Source organism: Ursus arctos, unplaced genomic scaffold (genome assembly GCF_023065955.2).
Source record: "Ursus arctos isolate Adak ecotype North America unplaced genomic scaffold, UrsArc2.0 scaffold_4, whole genome shotgun sequence".
NCBI classification, from domain to species: domain Eukaryota; kingdom Metazoa; phylum Chordata; class Mammalia; order Carnivora; family Ursidae; genus Ursus; species Ursus arctos.
This window is the reverse complement of record NW_026623056.1, coordinates 48,522,012-48,546,932: the sequence shown is the minus strand read 5'-3', so window position 1 is coordinate 48,546,932 and position 24,921 is coordinate 48,522,012. Positions and strand designations below refer to the sequence as shown.

The 24,921-nt window shown below is 36.8% G+C and overlaps 1 protein-coding gene across 4 annotated transcripts in view; it reads right to left on the bottom strand.

Moving 5' to 3' along the window:
• The window catches only part of SENP7 (SUMO specific peptidase 7), a 142,641-nt gene extending 117,720 nt beyond the window's left edge, over window positions 1-24,921 (bottom strand). The window contains exons 1-3 of one of the 4 annotated variants that reach the window (XM_048215236.2): window positions 24,379-24,921; window positions 14,566-14,618; window positions 7,760-7,858 (exon numbers count right to left, since the gene is read on the bottom strand). In XM_048215236.2, coding sequence (XP_048071193.1) covers window positions 7,760-7,858; window positions 14,566-14,618; window positions 24,379-24,418 — 192 coding nt within the window. In that variant the 5' untranslated portion in view covers window positions 24,419-24,921. The remainder of the gene's footprint in view (window positions 1-7,759; window positions 7,859-14,565; window positions 14,619-24,378) is intronic. The other 3 variants (XM_026492361.4, XM_048215235.2, XM_048215234.2) reach the window with 3 other exon arrangements.

The following is a 24,921-nucleotide window of genomic DNA, read 5'->3' as shown; positions in this document are numbered from 1 at the left end:
TTTGTATGGAACCAGAAAAGACCCCGAATCTCCAAGGAACTGTTGAAAAGGAAAAACAAAGCTGGGGGCATCACAATGCCGGATTTCGAGCTGTACTACAAAGCTGTGATCACAAAGACAGCGTGGTACTGGCACAAAAACAGACACATAGATCAATGGAACAGAATAGAGAGCCCAGAAATGGACCCTCGGCTCTTTGGGCAACTAATCTTTGATAAAGCAGGAAAAAACATCCAGTGGGAAAAAGACAGTCTCTTCAATAAATGGTGCTGGGAAAATTGGACAGCCTCATGCAAAAGAATGAAACTTGACCACTATCTCACACCATACACAAAAATAAACTCCAAATGGATGAAAGACCTCGATGTGAGACAGGAATCCATCAAAATTCTAGAGGAGAACATAGGCAGCAACCTCTACGACATCGGCCAAAGCAACCTTTTTCATGATACATCCCCAAAGGCAAGAGAAACAAAAGATAAAATGAATTTATGGGACTTCATCAAGATTAAAAGTTTCTGCACAGCCAAGGAAACAGTCAGAAAAACTAAGAGGCAGCCCACGGAATGGGAGAAGATATTTGCAAATGACACTACAGATAAAGGACTGGTATCCAAGATCTACAAAGAATTTCTCAAACTCAATACACGAGAAACAAATAAACAAATCAAAAAATGGGCAGAAGATATGAACAGACACTTTTCCAATGAAGACATACAAATGGCTAACAGACACATGAAAAAATGTTCAAAATCATTAGCCATCAAGGAAATTCAAATCAAAACCACACTGAGATACCACCTTACGCCAGTTAGAATGGCAAAAATAGACAAGGCAAGAAACAACAATTGTTGGAGAGGATGTGGAGAAAGGGGATCCCTCCTACATTGTTGGTGGGAATGCAAGTTGGTACAGCCACTCTGGAAAACCGTGTGGAGGTCCCTTAAAAAGTTAAAAATTGAGCTACCCTATGATCCAGCCATTGCACTACTGGGTGTTTACCCCAAAGATACAGACGTAGTGAAGAGAAGGGCCATATGCACCCCAATGTTCATAGCAGCAATGTCCACAATAGCTAAATCGTGGAAGGAGCCGAGATGCCCTTCAACAGATGACTGGATTAAGAAGTTGTGGTCCATATATACAATGGAATATTACTCAGCTATCAGAAAGAACGAGTTCTCAACATTTGCTACAACATGGACGGCACTGGAGGAGATAATGCTAAGTGAAATAAGTCAAGCAGAGAAAGATAACTATCATATGATTTCTCTCATCTATGGAACGTAAGAACTAGAATGATCAGTAGGGGAAGAAAGGGATAAAGAAAGGTGGGGTAATCAGAAGGGGGAATGAAACATGAGAGACTATGGACTATGAGAAACAAACTGAGGACTACGGGGGGGGGGAGTGGGATGGGCCGGTGATGGGTAGTGGGGAGGGCACATATTGCATGGTGCACTGGGTGTTATGCGCTACTAATGAATCATCGAGCCTTGCATCGAGAACCGGGGATGTACTGTATGGTGACTAACATAATATAATAAAAAATCATTATAAAAAAAAAAAAAGAAATTATTTGCAAATCACGTATCTAATAAGAGGTTAATATCTAAAACATATAAAGAACTCATACAACTCAACAGCATTTTAAAAATTCAATTTAGGGGCGCCTGGGTGGCACAGCGGTTGAGTGTCTGCCTTCGGCTCAGGGCGTGATCCCGGCGTTATGGGATCGAGCCCCACATCAGGCTCTTCCGCTATGAGCCCGCTTCGTCCTCTCCCACTCCCCCTGCTTGTGTTCCCTCTCTCGCTGGCTGTCTCTATCTCTGTCGAATAAATAAATAAAATCTTTAAAAAAAAAAAAATTCAATTTAAAAATGGGCAGAGTGTAGGGGCACCTGGGTGGCTCAGTCGGTTAAGTGTCTACCTTCATTCAGCTCAGGTCATGATCCCAGGGTCCTGGGATCATGCAAATCAAAACCACAGTGAAATATCATCTCACACCTGTTAGAACAGACATTATCATAAAGGCACAGACATAACAAGTGTTGGTGAGGATGTGGAGAAAAGGGAATCCTTGTGTACTGTTGATGGGAATGTAAATTGGTACAACCAATATGGAAAACAGTATGGAGGTTCCTCAAAAAAATTTAAAATAGAACTACCATTTAAGCCAGCAATTCCACTTCCACTTCTGGGTATTTGTCCTTAGGAAATGAAATCACCATTTCAAAAAGATATCTGCAACCCCATGTTCACTGCAGCATTATTTACAATAACCAAGACATGGAAACAATGTGTGTATCAACAGATGAATGGAAAAAGAAAATGTGGTATACATGCACAATGGAAAATTAGTCAATGATAAAAAAAAAAATCTTGCCATTTGCACAAAAAGGATGGACCCTGAGGGCCTAATGTTAACTGAAGTAAGACAAATAAACAAATACTGTATGATCTCACTTATAGGAGGAATCTAAGAGAAAAAAAAGAAATCCAAACTCATCAAAAGAACAAATTTGTAGTTGTCAGAGGTGGGGAGTGGGCAAAGTGGGTGAAGGAGGTCAAAAGGTACAAACTTTTAGTTACAAAATAAATAAGTCCTGGGAATGTAATATACAGCATGGTGATTTACTTAACGATACTGATTATTTATCTGGAAGTTGCTGAGAGAGTAGATCTTAAAAGTCTCATCATAAGAAAACTATTACTATGTGTGCTAATGGATGTAAACTAAGCTTACTGTGCTAATCATTCTGCAATATATATATCAAATTATTATGCTGTACACCTAAAACTAATACAATGTGTATGTCAGTTATATCCAATAAATAATAATAATAATTTATCAGTACTGGCTTATCAACTGTAACAAATGTACCACACTGACGCAAAGATATTAATAAAGGAAATTGTGTAGAGGTACTAGGGGAGGAAGAATTGAGGAGTAGATAGGTATTGCCAGTACTGTCCCTTCAATTTTTCTGTAAATCTAAAATTACTCTAAAAAATAAAATCCATTAATTAAAAAAATAAACAAACTGGCAATATGAAGTGCTAAGAAAGATACAGAGCACCCAGAACTCTCTATACATTGCTGTGGGAATGCAAAATGGTACAACCACTCTGGAAATCAGTTTGGCATTTAATATACTCTTATCATATGACCCAGGAATCCCACTCCTAAATATTTACCCTAGAGAAATTAAAATTTATGCTCACAAAAAAAAAATGTATGCAAATATTTATAGCAGCTTTATTCCTAATGGCCAAAACATGGAAACAACCCATATGTCCTTCAGTGGGGGGGAACAGATAAATTACTGATACACAAGAAACATGAATGAATTTCAATGGCATTATGCTGAATAAAAAGTCACTCTCAAAACATTACACACTCTATGATTCCCTATTTATGTGACATTCTGGAAAATGTAGAGGTATAGCTAGAGAAAACAATGTTACCAGGGGTTAAACGTGGGGACAGAGTATAATTACAAAGGGGAGAGCACCAGGGAATGTTTTGGAGTAATGGAACACTACAATATCTTCATTGTCAATGATACTTATATGAGTCTATACAGATCTTGTAACTCAGAACTGTACACTGAGAAAAAAACTACAAATACACACACACACCCTTTATTATGGTGGTGGTTCCAAAAGCATATACATTTGTCAAAGTTCAAAGAAGAATTAAAATGGATTAATTCAATTGCATATAAATTCTCAAAAAAAATTATTTTTAAAAGGCAAAAAAATCGAACACACACTTCGCAAAAAAGATACACAATAGCCAATCAACATGTGAAAATGTCTTTTTTTTTTAAGATTTTATTTATTGAGCAAAAGAAGCAAAACACAAAAGAATATCGTATGAACAGGCAAAACTACCCTACAGAAATAGAAATCAGAAAAGTGGTTGCCAGAGTGGGGTGGGGGTCGGGACAGCAGGCAAAGATAAGATACAGTGGAAAGGGAGACAAGGGAACCTTCAAGGCTCATGACAATGCTCTATTCCTTTGGAAACAATGGGACAACGAACATCACTTTTCATATTATAGGGAACCATTTTTGAGTGGGATTGGTTACATATGTCACATTAGTCAATACTCATCCAATCATATACCTAAGACCTGTGCAACTTATTTCATGTAATTATATCTCAATAAAAACCACAAATAAGTAAATAAATGAGTTAAAATTCTGCTACAGATTATACAAAGTTATCTCTTTGTCGTTCACAGAAACACACTAAAAACAATTTAAAAAGGGTATGTGGGGAGTGCCTGGCTGGCTCAGTCAGTACAGCATGGGACTCTTGATCTCGCAGTTGTAAATTAAAGTCCCACACTGGGTGTAGAGATTACTTTAAAAAATAAATCTTAAAAAAAAAAGTGTGTGAAAGAAACAATTAAGCAAGATACTGGCACAGCCTCAAACTCTACAAACTATGAAGCATACTTAGCAAATACTGTGAAGTCTAAAGAAACAAGAGAGCATAGCAATGCTGACACATGTGCCACTCTAAATCTCAAACAGAATACAGATTTCCAAAACCTTAAGTATCACTATCTTCAGGAAGATATCCAACTCAGATGGGAAAGTAGGCATAGGAAAAGAAAATATGTCTCTAAAGAGACCCTGTTTTATTCAGTGGGTTAGAGGGAACTAAAGAAGAAAGTAAATGGTTAGCTTCTCAGGAAAAGGGGACTGCTGAAATCGAGAGTTAAGGAAAAAGAGAAAATAGAAGATTATAACACAATGACTTAATACCTAAAGAGCTCTCAGGTAAGCCACATCTGCCTCTTTAAGACCAAAAACTAAATGACCCAAGGGTAAAGGAAAAAATACATTTAATGAGATACTGCTTAAGAAAACAAACCCAACATAAACCCTATGTCTACTTCCAAGAGACAGTGTATATGTGTGTGTGTTTTTAATTATAGATTAGGGGCACCTAGGTGGCTCAGTTGGTTAAGCGTCTTCCTTCAGCTCACGTCATGATCCCGGGGTCCTGGGATCAAGCCCCATGTCAGGCTCCCTGCTCAGCAGGGAAGTCCGTTTCTCCCTCTGCCCCTCTCCCTACTCATGCTCGTACTGTCTCTTTCTCAAATAAATAAAGAAAATCATAAAAATACATAAGTAAAATAAAGTAAAATTATATATTATATACATTTATTTCATAATAAATTCAATATCCTAAAACAGAATACAAAAATACAAAAAGACAAATTTTCTTAAAATGTTTTTTTCTTCCTATTAAATTGGCAACAATTTTACTGTGTGATAATATCCAGTGCCAGTAAGTTTCTAGAAAAATGGAAGCTCGCGTTGGTGGCAATATAAATTGGTGTATTTTCTGTGAGACAATTTTGCAATGTTTATTAAAATTAATATATAAATTCCCTTCAACCTAGTAATTCTGCTCAAAAATGGTTTTCTGCATATGAAAAACAATGTTAAAAAAAAAAGAAGAATGATGTTCACTGCAGCACTGTTTCTATTCGCAAAACTCTGGAAACAACTAAGACCAGTGCACTAAGTAAGTAAATTATGCAGGGTAACAGATGGTAACTACACTTGTGAGCACAGCATAACATAAAGAGAAGGTGAATCACCATGTTGTATACCTGAAACCAATGTAATATTGTGTGTCAATTTTACTTAAAAAACCCTTTTTTTAATTATGGCATATTGTAAATGTTTAGAGTACTACAAAGCCAACAAAAATAAATAAAAGATGTAAATCTAAATGTGTTAAAATAGGGAAACCTGGATGGCTCAGTCAGTAGAACATGTGATTCTTAATTTCGGGGTTGTGAATTCAAGTTCCACATTGAGCATAGAGATTACTTAAATAAATAAATAAATCTCTTTTTTTTTTTCAGGTTTTATTTATTTATTTGAGAGAGAGCCAGAGAGTGAGGGAGAGCATGAGCAGAGCGGAGGGGCAGAGGAGAGGAGAAGAAGCATATTCCCCGCTGAGCAGGGAGCCCAATGCAGGACTCAATCCCAGGCCCCTGGGATCATGGCCTGAGCACAAGATTAGACGCTTAACCGACTGAGCCACCCAGATGCCCAATAAATAAATTTTTAAAAATAAAAAATAAATGTGTTAAAATAGAAAAAAAATGTTAGAATCTATGAAATGAAAACAACAAAGCACAGAACAGTATATACTTCATGTTCTCTGTTCTATAACAATTTAAAAATAATATAAATTATTATTTATGTAGGCATATATTTGTTTTTTTTTTCTCGAAAGGAATGAAAAACAAAAACTATCAATGGTGGTTGCCTTTAGGAAAAAGGAACAGAGAAAGATTTTTTATTTATTTCACCTGTACCTTTCTATCCACCCTGAATTTTCTAACCTTATGTAATTTTTTTTCTGTTTATGCAGGCAGAAGTCATCGTCTCATTTATTATTTCCCTTTTTGTACCTTGTATAAAAACCAAATGTATTATTTGATAGTTAAAATTTTTAAAAATGTTAAAGCAACTAATATTAATGACAAATCCTTCCTTTGAGAACAAGGTAGAATAAATGGTTAATTTTTCTTGTCTATAACATAAAAACATATTCAACATGACTTAAAATTTGTTATCCTAAAATGCTAGCTAACATTATGAACTGAATTGTGCTTCCCCCTGCCAATTTCATAAGTTAAAGTTCTCATCGTCAATATGACTATATGTGGAAATGGGGCCACTACAAAGGTAATTAAGTTTAAATGAGGTCATAAGGGTAGGGACCTAATCCAACAGGACTAGCATCCTTATAAGAAGAGAAGCACCAGGGATGTGGGTACACAGAAAAAAAGTTCATAGGAAGAAACAGCAAAAAGATGGCCATCTGTAAGCCAAGGAGAAAGGCCTTAGAGAAACCAACCCTACTGGCACCTTGATCTTGGACATCAGCCTCCAGAACTGTTGGAAAATAAATTTCTGTTGTTTAAGACACCCAGGCTGGTATTTTGTTATGGTAACCTCACAGACTAATACAGGCTTCAAATGGATAAACTGGAAAATCTGAGAAAAATTCTATCTTTAAAAATTGACCATGAGTTGTATCAGACACGAGGAAAAAAACACTTAAAATGTGCCATCTTGGGGCACCTAGGTGGCTCAGTCAATTAAGCATCTGCCTCCAGCTTAGGTCGTGATCCCAGGTTCCTGGGATCAAGACCCGCTTCAGGTTCCCGGCTCAGTGGAAGCCTGCTTCTCCCTCTCCCTCTGCCTGCCACTCCCCCTGCCTGTGCATGTGCTTGCTCACTCTCTCTCTCAAATAAATAAAATCTTAAAAAAAAAAAAGTGTCATCTTAAGCCTTATTCATGAAAGCTCCATAATAATGCTTGATAGCAATAAAATTAAAGTCCAGATTTATAATTAGAATACCTTTTAAAGTATAGTTGCATCACATTTTAAGATACACCGAATCAAATTTACAAAACAAGAGCAAAAGAGCAAATGATTCTAATAAGCTTAATATTCCCATAAATTTAAAATATGTTTTACAATAATGAGATTTAAATTTCAAGAAAACAATCATACAAAATAAGGTATACTTAAACTAAAGGAGACCCTAACCTCAAAGCATCACTTATAAATACCAGAACTAATGAAAAACCTGCAAATAACACAAAAAAATTCAAACAAGGATATATAAGAAAACAAAAATTCAGTTTTATTAAAATACTTTAAACACACCATACAATACTATGTACTTAAAAGAAATTAGTTTTTATTTACCCCCTGCAAAGGGAGATCCCAGTGTTCTGAGCTTCTAAGTTTGGACAGTGGTGACTGAACACAAACATCCTCTGGTTTTGCATTTAACATCTTTGTTATCTGAAATCAGAATGAGAAAATAATCTAAAATATAAATAAGAACTGAATCATATTAACCAAAATAAAAGAACCATTATATAAACCTGCCTAAACATTTTGCTATTAGTTTTTGGGTTTTTGTTTTTTTAAATAAGCTCTACATCTAACATGAGGCTTGAACTCATGACCCCCAGATCAAGAGGCTCAAGCTCTACTGACTGAGCCAAACACACACCCCACTTTGCAATTAGTTTTAAAGAGTTTTAAATTCAGTGCTTAATTTACAGGCAGTTAGATATAATTTTATTTTAAAAACCTCTCATTCAGTATTAAGGTAGATAAATTAAGTATCACAATAGCCTCCTAATTATTCTCCTACCCACATCTCTACCTCTTCTAATCTTTCAAACGCTCCGCATAGTTCTCTAATACACAAACCTAATGATCACTACAACATTTAACATACAATAATGGCACCCACTACTTACAGATAAAACTCTTAACAATCTGGGCTCTTTAACATCACCCACACATCACTAACTCTACATCCCAACCACACCATTTACTCAACTTCCTTCAAATACATATTATATCTCTAGACCTTTGTATGTACTGTTCCCTTTGTATGTATGTATGAATGCCCTTCCCTCTACTTTTCCCTTGTGAAATACTGCAGAAACTGCTCAAAATTATTCCCCTATCCACACAACTGTCACTCCCACACCTAGGTATTCCTTTCTCTAGGTATCAGTACTTGGTACATTTTTATTATGTTATTTATATTAGACGTATCAAACTATATTATAAATATTTGTCTACATGTCCATCTTTTCCAGGCTATGGAGGTCTTTAAAGAGAGTGCCCTGGGTGCCTGGGTGACTCAGTTGGTTAAGCATCTGCCTTCAGCTCCCGTTGTGATCCCAGGGTCCTGGGATCTAGTCCTGCAACTGGCTTCCTCCTCAGCAGGTAGCCGTGCTTCTCCCTCTGCCTCTGCCCCTCCCCGCTGATCGTGCACTCTCGCTCTCTCTCTCTCTCTCACTCTCACTCTTTCTCAAATAAAATCTTTTAAAAATTTTTTAAAATTAAAAAATAAAATAAAGAGAGTACCCTGACTTAGTTGCCTTTATATCTCCAAAGTGTATGGCTCATGATGTGCTGAATAAACAAATGAAGGTATGGATTGTAACCACAAGTTTGAAATCATTTGTTTAGAACTTAAATACCTTAAATTTCATGTTAAGAGAAATTTATAAACAATAGTTAAGCATCAAATTCAGCCTACAAAAATATAACATATAATAAGTACTATATCAACTACAACCAGTAACAATCTATAAAATGATTTCAGTGAGAGAAGAGCAAAAGGCAGGAGGACAGAATAAATTTGAAGAAAAGATATGTCAACTCTCATTTCACTAGCACCTCTGAGTTGATCCTCTTAGGTGCTAATAACTTCTTAATTATTTATATCTAAGAAGGTATCTCTTTATAATTCTTCATCTGCAAAAGACAATATTATCTCTAAATCATTTTCTTTATATTCTTTTTTTTTTTAAGATTTTATTTATTTATTTGACAGAGATAGAGACAGCCAGCGAGAGAGGGAACACAAGCAGGGGGAGTGGGAGAGGAAGAAGCAGGCTCATAGTGGAGGAGCCTGATGTGGGGCTCGATCCCATAACGCCGGGATCACGCCCTGGGCCGAAGGCAGACGCTTAACCGCTGTGCCACCCAGGCGCCCCCGCTGTGCCACCCAGGCGCCCCTTTATATTCTTAATTAGGGAACAACAATTGCTTCCTCAAAGGGTATAAGGTCTTCAGGCTGTTCACACCCATGGATCCTTTGTGAGCAGGTTATTTAGCCTACACTGGATTTTGTGGCATACTTTATTTTCCAAAAATGGCCACATCAATATTCCACATCCCACATGCTCTTCCTATGATGTGACACTGACAGTCCTCCAACATCAAGTGCAGTCTACATTCCTTTCCCTTGAATCTGGGCAGGACCGTGACTTCCAAGGCTAAATCATTAAAAGCAATACTTTTATTGCTTCAGCCTGGCTCTCACATGCTTGTGTGTTCTCCCTTCCTTCCTCTTTTTTTTTTTTTTTTTCTCTTTCTCTCAGTATACATTTCTCAGGAGACCTGAACAAGTAAGTAAAAAATCTTGGACACCCTTAAACCACTATACTGGAAAGATCTAAAAAGAAATAGATATGCACCAAGATACTGCCTCTTCTCAGCACAGGTATCAAGAAAAGTGAGTGAGCCAACCTTTTCAGGCCTTACAGGCCCTGGCCTCCAAGCCAACCTAGCTAACCCCCAAGTAAAACAAAAGTTATCTCCAGTTGAACCCTGCCCAGACTGCAGATTCCTGAGCAAAATAAATTCAAGCCACTAAGTTTGGGGGTAATTTGTTACATGGCCCTAGTAATAACCTAAAAAGTTACTCAGTTCAAACGTTCAGGATAGGGGTGCCTGGGTGGATCTCCACATTAGCAGAATTCGAAGTATTCACACTCTTACTTCACATCTATTAAGAGATCAGTGTTGAATTAACCTACTTTCAGCTCTTATCAAAATGCCAGGAATAATTTAGTAGATAATTATGTTCCAGAGATTTAGCTACAAGGATAAGGACTTCAGCACTGTTCTTTTTGTTTGTTTGTTTGTTTGTTTGTTTTTAAGATTTCATTTATTTGTGAGAGAGAGAGAGAGAAAGAGAGCACAAGCAGGGGCAGTGTCAGAGAGAGGGAAAAGCAGGCTCCTGCCGAGCGGAGAGTCCGACGTGGGGCTTGACCCTGAGCCACTCAGGGGTCCCTACTATTTTTTTTAAATTGAAAACAACTCAAGGGGTATATGACATGGTTGGCTCAGTCACTAGGGCACATGACTCTTGATCTCAGGGTCATGAGTTTGAGTCCCACATTGGATATAGAGTTTACTCAAAACAAAACAAAAAAACAAAGAAAAAAAAAACAAAACAAAACAAAAAACCACCTCAAAACAATGATAGGATATTGGTTAAATTAACTGTGATACACCCATATGACTGAATACAATGTAGTCATTAAAAACATTTGCCGGGGCACCTGGGTGGCTTAGTTGTTAAGCGTCTGCCTTCGCCTCAGGGCGTGATCCCGGAGTTCTGGGATCAAGCCCCACATCAGGCTCCTCCACTGGGAGCCTGCTTCTTCCTCTCCCACTCCCCCTGATTGTGTTCCCTCTCTTGCTGGCTGTCTCTCTCTCTGTCAAATAAATAAATAAAATCTTAAAAAAATAAATAAATAAAATAAATAAATAAAAACGTTTGCCACTGTTCCCCTGGTAGTTATGCCTAGTACAGTGTCAAATACATGTTAAGTACTCAATAAATATCTACTCAGCAATGCTTTAAATCTGATTTCAGAAAATGATGTTCACAATATATAGTTAAGTAGAAAAAGCAAATTATAAAACAGTATTCTGTGGTTTTCTATTTTTTAATATTTAAATATGTGTTTATTATAGATGGATATACAGATAGAAAAACTAGAAAGATAAATCCAATCATTAATTTTGGTTCTGTCTGGGTGATCTCCTTTTTCCTCAACTCAATTTTTTAATTTCTCTACAACAAACTGGTATCGCTTTAGAAATATTTTTGAAATATTTTTAACTCAAAATGTATCAGTGTCTTGTCCCTATGCCCACCAAATTTCTAATCCTCTCAGTAATTTATTTCCCTAGCTGCCTTAAGAGAAAAGGCAATAATATAAACCACTAACAAGAATTTAGTATGCTAATTTTTTAAGAAATTCTACATTTTTTAAATGTAGTAGTATAACTTCGTGTGCATATTATGGCTGAATAAAGTAAATTTATGGTAGATAATGAGATAGAAAAAAAGTTAAAAATAAGAAAAGAGTAAAAGCTAGAATAAGCGACTGGAATCACAAATATGAGTAGTGGGCACCTGGGTGGCTCAGTTGGTTAAGCGTCTGCCTTCAGCTCAGGTCATGATCCCAGGGTTCGAGGATCGAGCCCCACATTAGGCTCCCTGCTCAGCCAGGAGCCTGCTTCTCCCTCCCCCTCTGCCTGCTGCTCTGCCTACTTGTGCTGTCAAATAAATAAATAAATTCTTAAAAAAAAAGTATCAGTACTAAACTCATGGTTTTTCATATATGTACAGATAAACAGATATAGAGATATGTACATGTGTATCGGTTAGTATACAAAAATTTTTCTAGTCTTGTCTGGTGAGAGCCTAGAAACAATGACACTCCACGAGCAATGAGCACACCTAGCACCCAGACCTGGGTTTCTAAATACTATTCTTCAATAAAAGAACCAGGGCTCCTTGAAAAGTATCTTGAAGTACCAGAAATAAGTACAAAAAAAAAAAAAAAAGATAAAAGAGCACAGGATCCAAATTGAAAGATCTCCAATACCTAAGCTAAACATTTCATTTCAATCAAAAAAGTCAATAATGCTATAATAAATTCTAATTCTAGAATAAATACCCTTGAGTTCATATTAATAAAAATAAGTAATTAAATAAATAAGGAGAAAAGAGGAGCTTTCCCTTACAGAAGAACTTCAATTAATAAATGTAGAGGGAATGAGGGAAATAGAAAATCACCAATAGAATATCATATACATGACTGTTGCAGGCCAGAACCACTGCTAGGTGGTAGAACAGTGGGTGAAAGTTTAAGAAACAGTATATTTGCATAGATTCAAAGTGTCTCTCCCAAGATATCTATTTATTACAAAGTGAAGGAGTTACTTTACAATGGAATAACCAGATAGAAGCCATCTCAAGCAGGTAGTCAAGACTGACATCACCAGTAATAAGATGTATCATTATTGTGTATTGTGTATTCCTGAAAGGATATAGTAAGAAGGGCATATCATGTGATATTCTTCCCAAAAAGCCATAACTTTAATCTAATCATAAGAAACCTGAGACAGGGGCACCTGGCTTGCTCAGTTGGAAGAGCATGCGACTCTTGATCTCGGGGTTGTGAGTTCAAGCCCCACAATGGGTATAGAGATTACTTAAAAATAAAATATTTTTTAAAAAAAAGAGAGAGAGAAACCTGAGACAAACTCAAACTGAGGAATATTCAACAAAATACTGACAAAATCATAGTACTCTAGAAATGTCATGATCAAGAAAGAACAAAGATTAAAGAACGGTCATAGAATGAAGGAAATCAAGGAGACATGACACCTAAATGCAATGTGGGATCCTGGAATCGAAAAATGACATTAGTTTAAAAAAAAAAACAAAAACTAAAGAAATCCAAATAACATAGTTTAAAGTATTGTACAATTGTTAATTTCTTAAATTTTGGTCATTGCACTGTGGTTATATAAGATATTAACATTAGGGGAAGCTGAGTGAAGGGTAGATGCAAACTCTATTCAAATTTCTGTAAATCTTCTATAAATCTAAAGTTACTTGAAAATAAAAAGTTAAGGGACACCTGGATGGCTCAGTCTGTTAAGTGTCTGCCTTCGGCTCAGGTCATGATCCCAAGGTCCTGGGATGGAGCCCCTCGTTGGGCTCCTTGCTCAGCGGGGAGCCTGCTTCTCCCTCTGCCTGCCACTCCCCCTGCTTGTGCACTCACTCACTTGCTCTCTCTGGCATATAAATAAATAAAATCTTTTAAAAAAAATTTGTTTTTAAAGAAAAAGTTTAAACAATACTGTTGCACATCTAAAAATAAGAAAGAGAAATGTATTTACTCAATATTATGAGTTTCTAATGGTGGACTTCCAACTGCATGAAGCAGCAACCGAAAACAGAGCATTTCACTTCACTGGAGGTATTAAACACAAAAGTAGTAGCAGTCAATACAGACACATTTAAAACTGGGTATGGCAGCAATGTAAGAATTTATTTTTACCCCCCTCATTTATGTCACTTAAGCCAAATCCACAATTTTAAAAGAAATCATACCCACATATGTGAAGTAAGCCAAAGCAGAAGAGTACCTAAGGCCACGTTCTGTGTTAGGTCTTGTCTGTGTGCTCTTGATTCCCTCTCTACAGCCCTCGTTATGATTTCTTCTCCAAGTTTGTTCCATGAAATGTACCAAATTAAAGTTCTTTGTGCCAAATTAAAACTCCTCAGTGCATAATTTGGAATGCTTCAGAAAAAAGTTTCTAATAAATTATTATAATGTATATCAGGGTACTACTGTATTTAAATCACAAAATTCTAGAGGAAAAAAGATTATCTTTCTAAAAAGAAATTACATTTTTGAAACACTTCCTACATAGGTAGAAACTTCATTTTGCTTCTTTTGCTACTCTTGGCTTACACAAAAGAAATTAATTAATTTATTTATTTAAATAGAAAATATTTCAAATAGTCATTTTCAGCACATGACTTGAGCACAACCTTTCAGTATGTACAATATTACAATGAATGAACTTGAGGTATGCTACTATATTCAGTTATCAAAGAAATGCTGGGTTATGTTTTATATAAAATCTAAAATAAGGCCTAGAAAGTATACTGATATATCTTATAATGATTTAAACAAGGCAGGTCCCAGAAAGTGTTTCTTGGTTAACCTTTGAATTAATTAGAATATACCATTCCCTGAAAAACACTAATTAGTTAAGGTTTTATAATATTTTCTTTAAACTTTTATTAAAAAGACAAATAAAATATGTTCAACATTGGCAACTCTAAAGATAATGAATAGATTAAAAGCAAAACTAACGCATACCTTATGTAACTCAGAAGATGAAGACTTTTTCCTTTTTACGTCTGTGACAATTTCTACAAAGACATGATAAAAATCATCATTTAACATCTAAATGAAATAAACAATGTGGTAAAATAAATCCGTTCACAGCCATCCTTTGTTTTAAATTAACTTGCTAGAGTTAGAATTTACATTGATACATTTTACAGAACCTAACAGACTAAACATAAAGGTCAAAAAATAATCAGAAGAATAGCAAATTCAAACAAAATGCCTTCATTAAATAACATACGTATGATGACAATAGAAAAAAAGAAGAAAACTTGGTTCTAAGAACTAAATAAGATATTCCCTGGGGCGCCTGGGTGGCACAGCGGTTAAGCGTCTGCCTTCGGCTCAGGGCGTGATCCCGGCGTTATGGGATCAAGCCCCACATCAGGCTCCTCCGCTATGAGCCTGCTTCTTCCTCTCCCACTCCCCCTGCTTGTGTTGCCTCTCTCGCTGGCTGTCTCTATCTCTGTCGAATAAATAAATAGAATCTTTAAAAAAAAAAAAAAAAAAAAGAACTAAATAAGATATTCCCTGGCAATAGTCCAATAGGTGTTCAATAAATGCCGGTTGAACCATATGACCAGATAAACTTTTATAAAAGGGGAGGTTGGGGGGAGGGGGGTGAAGCAAAACGTGAGAGGTATGTTTGGAATATTCTACAAAAACACTTCCAGTTCTACTACATATTCAGGCATCTCTGCAACTAGGAATAGTTTTTCTCCTCACCAACATTTTTCAGACTTCCTGTGGATTTTTCCTTTATGATTCTTTCATTTAATCAGCAAATAATTACTGAATGTCTATCAAGTGCCTGGCATGTTAAGCAGTGGAGATGGTATAATAAACAAATTAAACACAGTCTAAGCTTTTCAGGAACTTACAAATTTACTGGAATATATCACAGATTTCATAATCAAAATTAATAGTAGAAATCCACACATATGTAGTCACTTATTTATAAAAAGATATCACTACACTTAGGTAAGAAAGAGATGATCTTTACAGTAGGTAATGCTGAAGTAATCTGATAACCTAAAGGAAAAATAAATAAAGCTTGACCTCTATCTCACACTATAAACAAAAGTTAATTTTAAATGGATAATAGATTTAAATGTCAAAGATAAAACAAATAAAGCTTCTAGAATAAAAAGGGGAATAACTTCATGACCTTAGGGTAGGCAAAAATTTCTCAAACAAGACACAATTAGTACTAACCATAAAGGAAAAAATTAATAAACTCAACTTCATTAAAATTCATCAAACGTCATCATTAACAGAGTAAGAAGGCAAGCCATAGACTGGAAGATTATTATTTATCTACATACAGCATCGTGACAGTTAATAATACTGTACAATACATACATCTGTCAAAGGACTCAGACCAGAATATATAAAGGACTACAAAGCAATGGCAAGACAACCCAATCTTCAAATGGGCAAAAGCCTTCAACTGGGGGTACCTGAGGAGAGAAGGAATACTGACTAGAACAGGATACTGAGATGCTGGAAATGTTCTATATCTAGATTTAGGTCATTGTTACACAACTGTATTTTTATACAAGTACAAAAAGTCATCAAACCATACTAAAGATATGTTTACCCTGCTGTCATACTTCAACTTAAAAACAAAACAAAGCTTTAAAAACAACAATTATAACAAATGGACTATACCTTATTCAAAAATGTATAAAGCTGAAATAATTTCCCTAAGTTCATAATACATAGCAGTAATTTCACTACAGATATACATCAGAGATACCACAATAAAGTAAATATTACAATAAAGTGAGTCAAATGAATTTTTTGGTTTCCTAGTGCATATAAAAGTTATGTTTACACTCTACTGAAGTCTATTAAGTGTGCAACAGCACTATATCTAAAATAACCATATACATACCTTAATTAAAAATGTCTAATTGCTAAAAAATGCTACCCATCATCTGACCTTTCAGCATGTCTCAGGGAATTGGGGGCCCAAGGAGAAGAAGAGAGACACGGAACAGTCAGTAGAGCAATCAGAACACACACATTTATTAAGTTTGGTGTCTTACATTGCTGTGGTTCGTGGTGCCGTAAAACAATTTGCAAAAGTAACATCAAAGATCACTGATCACCAATCACCACAACAAATATAATGATAAAAGTCTGAAATATTCCAAGAACTACCAAAATGTGACAGAGACATGAAGCAAGCAAATGCTGTTGGAAAAACTGTGCCATGAAGTTTCAATTTGTAAAAAACACATTATCTGCAAAACACAATAAAGCAAAGCATAATAAAACAAGACATGCCTATATATGTATTTCCTGACGGAAACACTGATATAAAAATTATTTAACCTCTGTACTTAAGCTTTTGATAAATCTGATCAATTTTCAATAAAGTAGCATTCCTTAGACTACGAAAAATAAAAATTTTTAAATAAATGTTAAGAAAGCCCTTACCTTATATTCACTTTCTAGTGCATCTTAAATTTAATAAAATATGCATGTTTTAAAAATTATCAGTTGCCTAAATTGTAATTTATAGATTAATACTCCCAACTGACTCATGAGTTAAAAATGCATATTTCCCTTGGGGCACCTGGGTGGCACACCGGTTAAGTGTCTGCCTTCGGCTCAGGGCGTGATCCTGGCATTCTGGGATCGAGCCCCACATCAGGCTCCTCTGCTGTGAGCCTGCTTCTTCCTCTCCCACTCCCCCTGCTTCTGTTCCCTCTCTCACTGGCTGTCTCTCTCTCTGTCAAATAAATAAATAAAGTCTTTTTTTTTTTAAATTAAAAATAAAAAAATAAAGCTTGACAACCTAAATTTTTACCCTGGCTTACTTGTGACTTCTGAGACTCTAAAACAAGGAAGAATACCCAGCTTTTCAATTAAGATTAAATTGAGATAGCCTATTTTATTTAGCATTATGTCTGGCATAGTTAGTACAAAATACATGATAACTATTATTTTAATAGTTTATACTGAAATATTACTCTTTAAGAGACCTCAGTATATTAGGATTAGCACACAGGAAAATCTAATTATTCTCATTCTAAATACATGAGTCAAACAGCTGAAAAATGTGACTTTTTCCCAAGTAACTTGTGAAATCATTCATTTACTCCAAAAACATTTATTTAAGATAATGATGATTACCACTGTCAGCCAGTAGGCTAAGTACACAAATTATTTTTATTTAGTCTTTACAAAAGCCTTATGAGATCAGTAATAGTATTATCACCATATTACAGATGAAGAATTTAGGCTGGGAGAATCCAAATAACTTTCCCAAAGTCACCATGCTGATTTCATCACTGGTCTAATATTACCAGAGGTAGCTTGCTTAACCAGTATATTCCAGGTATGCTGGATGCTATGGGGATATACGATTAATAAGACATTCCCTTGTCAGAGTCTGATATAAATATCATGTAAGAAGTACTAAGACCCATGGAAGTTCTGAAATAGATATGATTTGTTTTAAATCTGAGTTAATTAGGAGATAGTTCTTGGAAAGGCACAACTGAACTGAGCTTTGAAGTTTTAGATAATGAGCAAATTTTAGATAGAAATGGATAAAAGGACAGTACAGTGCCAGGTGCACTCAAGAGGTGAGTTATCATTTTAAGTATATACAAAGTAGGATAAAGCAGCCGGTATTAGCCAGCCTTCTAAATTATTAAAGACTCTTTTTTTTTAAAGATTTTATTTATTTATTTGACAGAGATAGAGACAGCCAGCGAGAGAGAGAACACAAGCAGGGGGAGTAGGAGAGGAAGAAGCAGGCTCATAGCAGTGGAGCCTGATGTGGGGCTCGATCCTGTAACACAGGAAACGTGCCCTGAGCCGAACGCAGATGCTTAACGAGTGCACCACCCAGGCACCCCTAAATTATTAAAGACTCTTATTAGAGTTTATCCACCTGGAAAGCAGTTTAGAGACAGCACCATAATAATGAAGTTCCAATCTGGATCTTTAAAGCTACTCAATCCTATCCATAACCATTCCCTGTGCTACCAGGTCTCTCTAATCTACTTTCCAATTCTCTGTCTTCCATCATCAGACGTGGGAATCCCATTCACCACCCTAGATGCCAATCCCCACAGCCTATTATCTTGCTAGTCTCCCATGTTTTATGTAATTCAACTCTACCCCTTCATCCACATTCTTCTCCATCTCTTCCCTTGCCCACTAAATTCCTTTCCAGAGTCAGTACAATGTTCTTAAATTCTGAATCTTTTTTGGAACATTTCCTCCACCTTAGTTTAGCTGAATCCTAGCTTTTTATTGACTACACTATTTTTTAAGGTTCTCTCAAGATTCTTCTCTCACTTATAAAATCAGGAGTAGAAATTAACAATCTCCTCCTCCCACTACCACTTCCAATTAATATTTTATCTTTATTGCATAATTCCTTCTTTAAAATTCCCATTAAGGGGCGCCTGGGTGGCGCAGTCGTTAAGCGTCTGCCTTCGGCTCAGGGCGTGATCCTGGCATTCTGGGATCAAGCCCCACATCAGGCTCCTCCACTAGGAGCCTGCTTCTTCCTCTCCCACTCCCCCTGCTTGTGTTCCCTCTCTCACTGCCTGTCTCTCTCTCTCAAATAAATAAATAAAATCTTTAAAAAAATAAAATAAAAAATAAAAACAATAAAATTCCCGTTAAGTTGGATATTTTACTTCACCTATATTTGTGATTGCCATGTAGTGACCCAATACCCTCTCCAACATTCCTAGAATTCTCTGATACTTGATTCATAGTCTTCTTCTCTATCTCTAAAATTTACCATCATTGTGAAGCTCTAAAACTTCCATAAGTCAACTCACTCAATAGACTCACCTTAATTTACTCCAACAAACTACTTCTACACATCCCCATTTCAGCAACATACATTTGTCAACGGATTTAAGGAATAGTACTGCACTTCCCAAGTTCTCAAAAGTGAGCTTCTCATTCTACAACCCAGAGTTCTTTGACCCTTTCATTTCCTCACTCACACTGAACCCATTTTTTGCCCCATATCTTGTCCTACCCTTTAACCTTAAATAAAACTAAACTCATTTTTTTCCAAATTCTTGCTGCTAGACTGCTTAGCACTGCTGAAGAAAGTCACATAATAGTAACTGCAACTACTACTACTACTACTACTACTACAAAACTTGTACTTGTTTTAATGACTTTCAAAATTACTTAACAATTCTTTTATTCATGCCTAATTGACCACCTAGTCCATTTTGAGCTCCCAATACCACCTGAAAGTCCTTTTTCCAAAGATGATTTCCTTACTTCATGTAGAAGCCATGACTGCAATATCCTTAACTTCTCAAAATTTATCTATATCTTTAGCTATCTTCCCTCCTTTCTGCACATCTCAAGAAACTATCTTTTGATTTCAATCTCCCCCATTTCTTCTGAAACCTCACCCTATCAATTATCTTCTATTTAATATCTTTCTCTCTCCACTCACCCCTTTCCCACTCCCTACTAACCTGATTTAAGTCACTTAGAGTCTAATGAAAGAAATTCCTGTCTACCTTATTTCCTACTCCAACTTGCTTCAGAAATCTTTTTTATATCTCATTTTCCTTGTTTCATTCAGCCTCTTGAAATCTGGCTTTTGTTCTTACTAAAACCAGTGGTAAAAATGACCTCCTAATTGCCAAATTCAACACTCTCATACTATTTTAACTCTAATCTACATTGCTTTTCACTCTCCTCCCTTGCTTCCCAAACCTCTCTTTCCTAATTTGCCTATCTGCCTACCAATGTCTCTTCCTCCCTACTCTGAAATTAAATGTATGTGATTCAAGACTTTTCTCACTCTATACCTTCTGTGGGTAATTCCATTCATTCCAATGGCTTCAGCTAACATCTACGCAAATAATGTAGTTTTATGATTAATTGCAGATTCTGATTTTGAACTTCAGTCATGGTTCATTACACTTATAATGCAAAATATGCAGACATCACCTGAGCCTACTGAAACAATAAGTTGTATCATCATGGGACACTAGATCCTCAAGATGAAACTGGGGGGAGGGAAGAGTTTCAAACTCAAGTTAAGTGTGAATAACACTGCATGCTCAGCTACTCTCCTGAAGAGGCACAATGTACAAGAGCAAAAGGCTCTAAAACTCCTGCAATAAATAAATATTCTTATAATTACAGTCCTCATACTTATTTATGCAAGGAAACTTATTTTTTCCAAGACTCAAATGTCCTCAGACAGTAAAAGAAGTTAAAATTATGTATTTTGTAATCAGAAAGACCAGATTTTGAATCCTGGCTGTTTTTTACTTACTATTGCTAAAGCTGCTTACCCTCCCTAAATCCCAGTTTCCTCATCTGTAAATCAAAAATAATAACCACCTCACAGGACTTTTGAAAGAATTAGAGCTCGTAAAATTCTCAGTACATTGCTCAGTACTAAGTACTCAAAAAAACATGTATCCTTAACTTAAATAAGAATGAACACAGATTTCCAAGGATGTTGCCTGCAGCAATCAGTTGATAACCTGATATTCACTTGAAGTATCCTGTTTAATTCAAAGATTCATTTGAAAATTGTTATCCATGACTCTGTTATACTTTTGTTGTTGTAAAACGTTTCTAATGGTCATTCTCCCTTGAATGACCCATGCATTTAATTATTATTTCATTCAACTATTAGTGGACCAGTCTCTGATGCCAGATATTTTTAAATCTGTGTCCCATTTAATTTACTGCTTTTGTTTGATATGCGGTGAACTTGGAAAGTATTCATGCTCGTTGGGGTTACAAATAATTTTAAAGTACAGATTCAATATACTCTGAAGAAAAGCTTGAGAAGCTTCTCATGAGTGAACTTTAACATACAGACTTTGTAATTTCTCCTCTCACTGCTCAGAGACGCTTTTGTGCTTAATTCCTAATTCATGGACACATTCCAGAAAAGTAAGGTAAGCAGAGCTTTTGTGATTCTTTTACTTATGAAATTTTTCCTTTAATTTTAAAATATTTACCAATTCACTTAAATACAATAAACTCACTGTACGCTAACATGGCTAAAGTATTTTATGAAAAATAACTTTTTAAAAAAATACTGAGAAGAAAGGCATTATTATACCTATTTGCAAATCTCTTTAATGTCTGGCTTAATAAAAGACAACTGTTTTGGGATGCCTGGGTGGCTCAGTTGGTTAAGCACCTGCCTTCGAACCAGGTCCTGATCCCAGGGTCTTGGGATCAAGTCCCACATTGGGCTCCTTACTCAGCAGGGAGCCTGCTTGCCACTCCCCCTGCTTGTGCTCTCTCTCTCCCTGACAAATAAATAAAATCTTAAAAAATTATAATAAAGACAACTGTTCTCCTACATCTGCTTCTGCATTCAATTTGTTACGATACATGTCATACAGACTCTGGAAAAGTCTACTGTACACTTGCTGGAGAATAAGAGGAAAAGGCAAACAACGTCTTAGAATTATTATAAGAACAGTTTTGACCTCACAGACTCAAAAGGGTCTCAGGGAACCCAGAGGCCTCTAGACCACACTTTAACAACCAGTGCCTAAAGCAGATACAGCCATGCTGGAAGTCATCCCACTCTTAGAGTTAACAGTTACCTGAGTCCATAAATTCTTGTTTTGTGTGTAGCTTCAATCAGTTGGAACTGGGTTTCTGCAATGCGCAACTAAAGAGTTCTGAGCAATACACTATACAACTCTTCACAGTTCTTCCTTATTTAGAAGAACATTTAGGGAAACCTAGTGCAGTCTCACAGAGGACACTCCAAAACTTCATGTTTTTTTTTTCTACTGCTATCCACCTTCTACTTCTAACTTACAAGCCTTCCTGTTTTATTAATCAAATTCCTCTCTTTGGGTATTATGAAATCCCGATGACCATAAATGTCACTTCCGGTCATGAGTTCAAGTCAGCAACCACTCCTAATGAAATGGCAAATATATGCACATAAATGTCACACAGAACCCAGAATTCCTTCAAACCAACTGATTAGTTTTATTTGATAATTTAGGTGAAAATTAAATATACACTATTTAGAATCATTGTTAAAAACTGATATTCATCTCTTAAAACCAAATGAATACAGGAGAACAGCTAGGTAATATTAGATTTGAGAATGGGCTTTATACAATAACAATTAACTTTTGAGAAAGGACAGTTCCAAAAGAAAGTCATGGGGGGGGGGGAATCTTCTCCAGAGGGATAGCTAACAAATATCACTGTCTTTTAAGAAATAACAGCTTCATTTTCAAATTTTACTTCCCACAACCACTTGCATCGAGTTAACTGTAATAAATAAATAACTCTAAGTGTTTAACAATGGAAAGGAGCTGGGATTTGCTGAAGGACCAGGTTAATATCTTGCTGCTCCCCGCCCCCCAAAAAATGTATTAAGCCAAGATGAAACGCACTTATTGAAAAAAAGCTGTGCATCTTAAACTGAGGAATAATAACACCTAAAGTTCTATTAGAAAGCACACAAAAGTCACCAGATAAACAATGTGCATTTTCCTAACATGTAAATTTTACATTAAGGTCTTAAAGGAGAAAAAAGTATATTAAAACAAACACTGATCTATTGGAGGCCTATATTTATACATATGTAACAAGTGTACTTTCAACGGCAAAGAATATCAAATGCACACACACACAAATGATAACAATAATTGCTTATCAAAAGGGACTGAGGTTTTTAACTGCTTCAAGCAATGTCCCATAAATCCTGTCCACTTCTACTTTGCAAAAAAAGGCAGGAAAATGCTTGAGATGCATTGCCACAAGGGACTCCTAATAAACTTGCAATTGTTGACTGTCTCTGCAAGCGGTACCGTAAGAAAGGAGAAATGAAACGAAATAATTGATTCATTGGGTGTTAGTTTGTGTACTAGACTGTAAGTTTAATTATTAAAAATAGAGTCCTCCCCCTCTCCTCCTCTGGTTCGTCCACAGGACTTGACACGAGGAATCGAGGTACTCTTAGTGGATGAGATCTTTGACAAAAACTTGTTACTGGGAGGAGCTCTACCTCATGTCTTATAATTCCACTTTTGTGTTTCCAAGATGTGGTACCCCAAACTGACGACAGTCATTTAAACCGTAAAGCAATTTCAAAAATAAAAATATGCTGAGAACGAAAACACAATGGAAGCACGGCTTCAAATCCTTTGTTCGACTTTTTAATCACTTCTGGAAGAAGCAGCAAGAGGCTGGAAAAGAAAAAGGTTATTAAAAGGGTCTGTTTAGAAGAACGAAACCCGTTGCAGCAATTATCTGAGGGACGAAGTATTAGCAAGCCCAGCCTTTCCCTCTTTGCAGCCGCTTCTACCTGCCCCGAGATAAGGGGGTGAGAAAGAGGCTAAGTGGAGAATCAAAGGAAAAGAGAAAAAGTGGGGTCAGGCGTTGGAAGTGAAACTGGTACATGGGAGGAATTAGAGGAAGGCGTGGCAGGACAGCGGCAAACCAACCGGGAAGATCCCTGGGCCGAGGAGACTCGAACAAGGTGTTTGCGGGAAGAGTGAAAAACTGGAAGGGGTGCTGGGGTGGAGAGCGGCCAAGGCTTCGGTGACAGCTTGGACTTGGTCTTCGACTCGCAGGGGCGGGGGAGACCCGGGAGTCTTCCATTGTGCGCGCCCCTCCGCTCCTGCCTTCCCCTCCCCTCCCTGCACGAGCCCGAGCCCGAGCCCGAGCCCCGAGCCCTCACAGCTCTGGGCCGCAGCACCCGCCGCCGCTTGTGCCTCCCATTTGCCCAAGGTAGAAAAGAATATGCTCAGCCCTCCTCTGACCCTTTCTCACCGGATGAAGATCGACGTCGCCCGGCCTTCCCCTTGTCCATCTTCTCCTCCTCCTGCTGGAGTCGCAGTTGCAGTCGCTGTCACCTCAAGACCCCTCAGGCTGGGGGAGGGGGGAGGGGGAGGGGGGAAAGCCAGGAAAGTGCGAACGGCGCTTGCGCAAGAGCCTTCGCCTGCCCTCAGACCGGAAATCAGCCGCCCCTCCCACCTCACCCGGAAATCACTTCCTGGGACTTGTTTTCTGTGCGGGTTGCCGCCTCGAGTGCTTGTTTAGTGGAGCCTTTCTTATCATCTGTGCACCTATGGGAGAGTGAGGTTGCATGCATGGTTTTAGCCCGAGATCGTCAGAGGCTTTGTTTACTTTGAAGACTGGGTAAACCGAAAATTGAAAGAGGGGAAACTAGTAATTCCTGTAGTTTAGTGGCTCTCGCGAGGTGAACCAGAAAAATAATAAAACGTTACTCCTGAAATTAAATTAAAATGTTACCCTTTTTGCAGTATTTACTTACGATCTCTCTGATATACTTGTCCTCAAGGAGCGTCCCTA